A 7,761-nucleotide genomic window follows, 5' to 3' on the forward strand; every position below is an offset into this window, starting at 1 on the left:
AAAAAAGAACAAAAGCTTGGGTAATATCATCTTTACAGCGACTATTCTGCCCTAGTCTGAAATCTGGTATGATGACCAAAGTTTAAGTAAATTTTTTATATTGTTAAATAAAGGAGGATAGTTTGCTTGGTATATAGTGTTACACAGGGGAGTAATCTGGATGCCCAAGTATCTGAACGAATCATTGGCCTAATTTTATATATTGTAAAATTTTCCGCTGAGTAAATTGATTCCCAACATGTCACGCTTCAGAATTGTGCCTGCTCATGGAATGGTGACAAACTTTTTTAATCTTAATCTCCATAGGCGACGTTTAAAGAAAAAAAAAATCTATAGGCTGCATGTTTTGAGTTAGAGGAGAAAATCTAGGGCTAGAATTATTGCTCTTGCTCCAACGATCAAGGTGATGGCTTGCGTGTGGTATGAACAGTTTTCATATGCAGGTGCTATTTGCGCATGAGTTTGCTTCTGCACGTGAGCTCGGCGGGATGGGGTGTGCTTTAAAAAAAAAAGTTCAACAGTGCTGCCTATCAGTGTCACCTACCAATGCTGCCTTATCTGTGCCCACCAGTGCTGCCTCATCGGCGCATATCAATGAAGGAGAAAAATTACCTGTTTGCAAAATTTTATAACAAACTATATGAAACATGATTTAATTGAATTTTTTTTTTAAAGCAATAAAAAACCCCAGCGGTGATTAAATGCCACCAAAAAAAAGCTTTGTGTGAAAAAAATGATAAAAATGTCATTTGGGTACAGTGTTGTATGACCGCAATTGTCATTCGAAGTGCGTCAGTGCTGAAAATTGGTCTGGGCAGGAGGGGGGTTTAAGTGCCCAGTAAGGAAGTGGTTAAATGAGATCTGGGGCCAAAACTGCCTCTGATCTCATTTACACTAAAATGCAAAAAAAATAATGTCTCTTTTGACGTAGCTTCCGCCCTGCAATGGTATGGAGCTGGGTGGGTGCCATCTTCCACTCGGTTCCATGCCAAGCAGGGAAGAGGATCCAATCGCCTACGCTGAGCGCGTCGAATCCGCTGCTGGGACCACTTTTCTCTTTAAAGCGGACCGCCTTCTGAAGAAGTGGATACCGGTGTTATGCCAGCTAACGATATTCCACTTCAAAGAGCCGACGTATAACGACAGCGGGCGGTCTGTAAGTGGTTCAAGGAAAATTCAGCCTATTGTAACATGCGTTTAGGTTGTAATAACATGTTGCTATACAGCAGACCTTCTTTAGCTGTTAAGTAATACAACTAGCACGTGTCTGTACCCCTAGCTTGTGTCACTCTGCTCCCTCCTATCAGCATACTCATTGTTTGCACAACTGATTGGTTCCTTGTGCTGCAGTTTACCTCAGTCTGAATTCTGCTGCGAAGTGAGATTTAGGTGCGATCTCCATTCCAAAAAAGGTGGGATGCTGTATAAAATACATAATGGGCCAGATTCTTGTATTCTGGCGTAAAACTCGGCGGGCGTAATGTATCTGATTTACGTTACGCCGCCGCAAGTTTTACGGGCAAGTGCTTGATTCACAAAGCACTTGCCTGTAAAGTTGCGGCGGCGTATCGTAAATCCCCCGGCGCAAGCCCGCCTAATTCAAATGATCCGGGTAGGGAGCATGGATCATTAAAATTAGGCGCGTTCCCGCGCCGAATGTACTGCGCATGCGCCGTCCCTAAAATTTCCCGACGTGCATTGCGCTAAATGACGTCGCAAGGACGTCATTGGTTTCGACGTGAACGTAAATGGCGTCCAGCCCTATTCACGGACGACTTGCGCAAACAACGTAAATTTTTAAATTTCGACGCGGGAACAGCGGCCATACTTAACATTGGCTGCGCCTCCATATAGCAGGGGCAACTTTACGTGTTGAAAATCTTACGTAAACATCATAACTTCACTGCGTCGGTCGGGCGTACGTTCGGGAATTTGCGTATTTTGCTAATTTGCATACTCGATCGGGAAAACGATGTCGGCGACACCTAGCGGCGAAAAAAAAAATTGCAATTAAGATCCGACAGCGTAAGAACCTTACGCCTGTCGGATCTAATGGTTATCTATGCGTAACTGATTCTATGAATCAGGCGCATAGATACGACAGACGGACTCAGAGATACGACGGCGTATCAGGCGATACGCCGGTGTATCTCTTTTGAGAATCTGTCCCAATATGTTTAAACTGAGAAAATGTACCATTTTAGAAAAAAATAAGGTAATTTTGAAATTGCTGGCAGCAACACATCTCAAAAAACCTGGGGCAGTGTAGTATCCCCTCTTTTTAACACTCTGTAAATGTCTGGGAACTAAGACCACTTGCTGGGGTTTTGGGAGAGGAATGTTGTCCCATTATAGGATTCTAACTACTCAACAGTCCTGGGTGATCTTTGTCGTTTTGTTACAAGATGCGGTTGTCATAGATGCAGTATGTGGTTTAGCAATGTTGTAATGAAATATGCCAAGCTTTCCCTAAAAAAAAAAAAAAAAAAAATTCTGATTGGGAGCTTATGCTGCTCTAAAACTTGGATGTATCTTTTCAGCTATCTTGGAAAGCTGCACATTCCATAAGCACTAGTGCATCCCCGTACCATCAGAGATGCAGGCTTTTGAACTGAGCCCTGTTAAGCTGGAAGGTACCTCTCCTCTTTAGTCCAGAGACCATGGCACAAATGGTTGCCAAAAATGTAAAATTTCAGTTTGACCACATTTTCCACTTTGCAGCAGACCATTTTTAAATGCGCTTTGGCCTAGAAAAGATGGTGCTTCTGGATCATGTTGAGGTATAGCTTCTTCTTTGGATGGCACTGTGCTCAGACAGTGCTTTTTTTGGAAGTATTCCTAAGGCTAGGTTCACACCTAAGCGAATTGAGTGCGGTTTCAACCGCATCCAAATCGCAGGACATTTTAAAATACATTGTTTTCAATGAGGCTGGTTCACATATGTGCGATGCATCCGCACTGCGCATTGCCTCCAAACCGCGTGCGTTTTTTATGTCTTGCGGTGCGGCTCAGGTGCGAATTCAGTCCCATTATCTTCTATGGGTACGCATCTAAATCGCAGGTGTGTTGCGGTTTGAACGGAAGTTTTTTTTCCTCCTCCACCACCTCCCCCTTTTCCTAGTTCCTCCTCTGTCTGTTTCATGCTGCTGAGGTGAGTAGCCATGTCCAAAAAACGGAGCAAAAAAGTCACTGCTAAGGTGAAGGACTGTGTGGATTGCGAGGAGCTTATCCGCCTTGTCAGGGAGAACCCACAAATCTATGACACCCGGCATCCTAAATATAAGGACAATGTTTTGAAAAAAACTACCTGGGTTGAAATTACCAAAAGCCTTTTGCCAGAGTGGAGCATGTGCTCATCCCAAGTTCAAGCTGACAAAGGTAAGTTTGATTTATTTTTTCATTCCCTAACTTCTTAAATTATAATTCTAAGTAGACCCCAATAACTACAGTGCGTACCGCCCACAAATCCAGAGCAGGCCTTTATCCAAGCATGCATTCTGTGAGGGCATGTAAAGTCTGCTAACCCATACCATGCCACATGTTTTCTATCTTGGCATGGTGTTCCTAATGCACCCTGTCCCCGTGTTGCTGGTGGCACGTGACTCATTCCCACACCCTTGGTCATTGTTTGTATGAGTCTGCGTGTGTGTCTATCACCAAAATATGTAAACTCACTTTACCAAGTATGTTTGCAGATCCTTGGGGGAGTGACTATCTGTATTTGTCATCCTATTGTGACGTTATTGGCCATGGTGGTCTTACAAAGACATCATCCTCTGTACAATGACACCCAGCAGAACACACATAACAGTGTCACCAAGCCAATTTTTGGTGTTTTTGTCCAATTTCAGGTAGAGAATAACTTCGGAGTCCTTAATATTCTGCCCAAAAATAACTTTATTTTTTTTTTTTCAAGCTGCATTCAAATTACACATAGTGACATTTTTAGCTTAGTATTTTATGTTTTAATATTTAAAGGGCCATATATTTTGATGACAACACCACATTTTTTGGTTTTAAATTGCCTGCATCTGCCAAGGTAACTCGCCAGCTGGCGATAGAAAGTAATTAAGAAATTGATCTCGAATCAATTTCCCACTGCTAGTGCCCCTAGTCAAATTCCACTGTGCCGCCTCCATGTTATGCATCATGGAATCCTCATAATCAATTCCATCACGTTCTCGCACATAGTTGTGCAGTGCACACGCAGTTTTGACAGCAGAGACAGCATGCTCCAAACTGAGATTGATGGCGGTGTGCAATATTCTCCATTTATTGGCAAGAATTCCAAATGCACACTCTACTACTCGACGTGCCCTAGTGAGCCGATAATTAAATATTCTTTTATCATTGCTCAGCGCTCTACTTGAGAATGGTCGAAGAAGATTTTTACCAAGGGCAAACGCTTCGTCCCCTACAAAAACAAATGGGAGGGCTGGCTCATTTGTTCCGGGCAAGGAGGAATCGTTAGGTAAATCCAGACTATTCGCCCTTATCATTCTCCCAAATGTGGAATGATTAAATACACCAGAATTAGAGCTGCTACCATAAGCACCCACATCAATATAAATGAAATTATATTTGGCATCTACCACTGCCATTAATACAAACGAAAAATATTTTTTATAATTAAAAAACTGACTCCCACTATCAAATGGCCTCAGGATGCGTATGTGCTTGCCATCGATGGCTCCCACACAGTTTGGAAAATTACATCTCTCCCAGAATTCATCAGATATCTTCAACCAATCTTCTTTTGTAGGCTTTTTGAAGACCAATGGTTTTAGTACATTCCATAAAACAAGGCATGTTTCATGTACAATGCCAGATATAGTTGATTTTCCAACCTTGAACTCATAGTGGAGACTTCCAAATGAATTTCCTGTAGCTAGGTACCTTCAACAAATAAGAAAGATTAAATAATTAGTATCTTCTCTTTTTTTCAGTGGTATACATCAAGAATCGTTGGCGAAGCATGCGTGATGCCTTCAAGAAATACAACAAACATCTAAGAGAAGTGAGGAGTGGCTCGGGGGCACCAGCTAGAGTACCCTATATGTATGCAGAGGACCTTGCCTTCTTGAAACCACTCATAGAGATGAGAGAGTAAGTTATCCTCTACATCATCTATGTATCGTGACTATATATTTTGCATTAGTAATGTTTCTCTTTTTTAATAAAAACAGGACCGAAGCAAGTTGGGACGAACAGGATGTCCTGGAGGATCAACCAGAGAGCCAATCTGAGGCCCAATCCGTGCCAGCAGTTTGCATTGATCCAAATGAGGAAATACCTGAAATGCCACTTGGGTCAGATCTATGGGTCACAAACCCAGAGACTGATTCTGGATTGCCTGAGCCTATGCCTGGACCCTCCTCAGCTCCGACAACCATTGCGCGGCCTGCCAAAGTGGCACGTAAGCGAACGCCAGTATCGCAGATGGACATAAGCGAGCGTCTTCTAGAGATGTTACAACAAATGGCTGGAAAGGTGGATGCTTTCTTATGTCCAGCTACAATACTGGCGCTTAATTTTGTACCATTGATCAAAAAAGTTCTACCTGAGAGATATTTAGAAATGCGAACCACAGTAGAACACGTTCTGCAGTCATTTACAGTGCCAAGCGAGCAACCAACATTGGAAAGGCCATATGTAACAAAAGAAACAACACACATACACTTACCAATGTCAGGCCAGTACCCAGACCCAGGAAACCAACCTTACCCCTATGTTCCTCCATCCTACACTTCAAGCTTTCAGGAGCCAACTTCAATATATGAGGTACAACAGAGGCGAACTCCATATCCCATCCCATCCCCAATCCCTTCAATTATGCCACAAACACAAATGCAGGGGATGTATGTGCCACAGCAACATTGGCCACAGCAACATGGGCCTCAGACACATGGGCCTCAGACACATGGGCCTCAGACACATGGGCCACAGCCACATGGGCCACAGCCACATGGGCCACAGCCACATGGGCCACAGCACCATGGGCCACAGCAACATGGGCCACAGCACCATGTGCCACAGCACCATGGCCCACAGCACCATGTGCCACAGCACCATGGCCCACAGCACCATGGCGAGTCTAGCCATGCTTCAAGCACCGAGATTGATGAATCTACTTCAGCAAGTCAATACTCCTCAGACACACCATTATTTCCCAAAACATATCAACATCTCTAAAGTTTACGTTATGCCCACAGTAAACAAGCATGTGTGCATATTTTGAATCAAAGTTTAATCCAGAGGTAAACTTGAAGGCAAAGTTTTTATTTTTTATATTAGTCCAAGCAAATATATGTTGTCTATTTCTTTATTTTGGGGAGAAAAGTAAAAAATAAATATATTTTTGGGCATCTTATGTCTGGTTGTTCATTTCTAAGTACAGATGTTGGATAGTTGAACCCAAAAAAGAATACATGCTTCAACATCAATTTGAAAATGCACATAGGTGTGGAAAAGTACCTTAATGTGATTAATAATCTTTGTGCAGGCTGGATGCTTGCTCTGAAGCATGTGTTCTGGCGCTCCAAACTATGGTACGTTAGTCCTAACAATTCATCAAAACTTCAAAAAAAAAAAAAAAAAATATTTTAAAATTTTATATGGAACAATGGAGAAAGAAAATGTTTAGCAAAATTAAATAAAAAATCACCTGGTTATTGACATGCGTGTATAATTAAAAAACTTGTCCTCATGCCCACGGAGATCTTCATATAATATCAGGAACTGCCCTCTTTCATCCCTATTTGCAATGATAGGATGAACCCAGTATCTTCTTCTTCTCCTCCTCCTTCTCCTCCTCTCAACTTCCAGCAAGATTGCTGCTGTTGCAGCAACAACTGTAGGCATGATCATGGGCAGGGCAGCACACATTTCTTCTGAAATCCAAATCCAATTCCACACTATACTGAATGCTCGTGAAAAAGGAAGAGTCCAAGAAAGGTCACTCCCTTTTATTACCTACATCATCACACAGCTAACAATGATTGGCCCTCACCAAAAACGCAGCTCAGATAATTATTTCTTCTAAATTGCACCCGATCCGCAGCTAAACCGCAGTTGATCCGCAGAACACCCTCTAGAGAAATTCGCAACGGGAACGCAGCTCAAAAACGCAACGCACTAGTGTGATTCCGGCCTGAGGCCATGCAGTGATGCTTATCAGAATCATGCCCGTCCAATATTGCGTTTCAGCCTTGAGCACAGGGATTTCTCCAGACTTCTGGAATCTTTTGATATGTACTGTAGATTAGATTAGATATAGATATATATATATATATATATATATATATATATATATATATATATATATATATATATAATTTTTTTTAAAGGTTAACTTTTTGTAGAAATTATTTAATGGCTTTTGCAATTCTTTTGCAATTTTACATTAAGCATTCTGAATTTTTTTTTAACAATTTTTAGAGCAATTTTTCAGATTGGTGAACCTCTTCCCATATTTACTGCTTAAACACTCTTGCTCTCTAAGATGCCCTTTTCATACCCATATTGCTGACCTGTTACCAATCAACCTAATTGCAAATTTTTCAACTAAGTTGTCAGCTTTTTGGTGCCCTGTGCCAACTTTTTTGTGACGTGTTGCTGCCATCCATTTTAAAAATTATTTTATTTTTCCTTTTTTTTTTTTTTAAATGGTAAATTTTCTCAGTTTTTTTTAAATACTTGCCATGTTTTTTCTCTTTCTATTGTAAATAAAATATGGGTTTGAGGTTTGAAAATCATTATGTA

The 7,761-nt window shown here is 41.5% G+C and overlaps 1 protein-coding gene across 1 annotated transcript; it reads right to left on the minus strand.

Annotated features, from left to right (window-relative positions):
- Nucleotides 1-4,016: 4,016 nt before the first annotated feature.
- LOC120912456 (protein ANTAGONIST OF LIKE HETEROCHROMATIN PROTEIN 1-like) lies at nt 4,017-7,037 on the minus strand. Its single transcript, XM_040322611.1, has 3 exons — nt 6,665-7,037; nt 6,475-6,576; nt 4,017-4,896 (listed from the first exon to the last, which is right to left on the minus strand). Exons 1-3 carry the CDS (start codon nt 6,883-6,885, stop codon nt 4,017-4,019), a joined length of 1,203 nt encoding a protein of 400 aa, XP_040178545.1. The 5' UTR covers nt 6,886-7,037.
- Between the last annotated feature and the right edge of the window lie 724 nt (nt 7,038-7,761).

The sequence above is a fragment of the Rana temporaria genome, chromosome 1 (genome assembly GCF_905171775.1).
Source record: "Rana temporaria chromosome 1, aRanTem1.1, whole genome shotgun sequence".
Classification (NCBI taxonomy): domain Eukaryota; kingdom Metazoa; phylum Chordata; class Amphibia; order Anura; family Ranidae; genus Rana; species Rana temporaria.

What these genes read in the sequence shown, in the direction of transcription:
- LOC120912456 (XM_040322611.1), bottom strand. Translation starts at nt 6,885, where the DNA reads ATGTGTGCTGCCCTGCCCATGATCATGCCTACAGTTGTTGCTGCAACA. An exon ending in ACACGCATGTCAATAACCAG is followed by an intron (nt 6,577 to 6,664) that starts GTGATTTTTTAT and finishes TTTTTTTTGAAG; the next exon opens with TTTTGATGAATTGTTAGGAC. An exon ending in AGATTATTAATCACATTAAG is followed by an intron (nt 4,897 to 6,474) that starts GTACTTTTCCAC and finishes TATTTGTTGAAG; the next exon opens with GTACCTAGCTACAGGAAATT.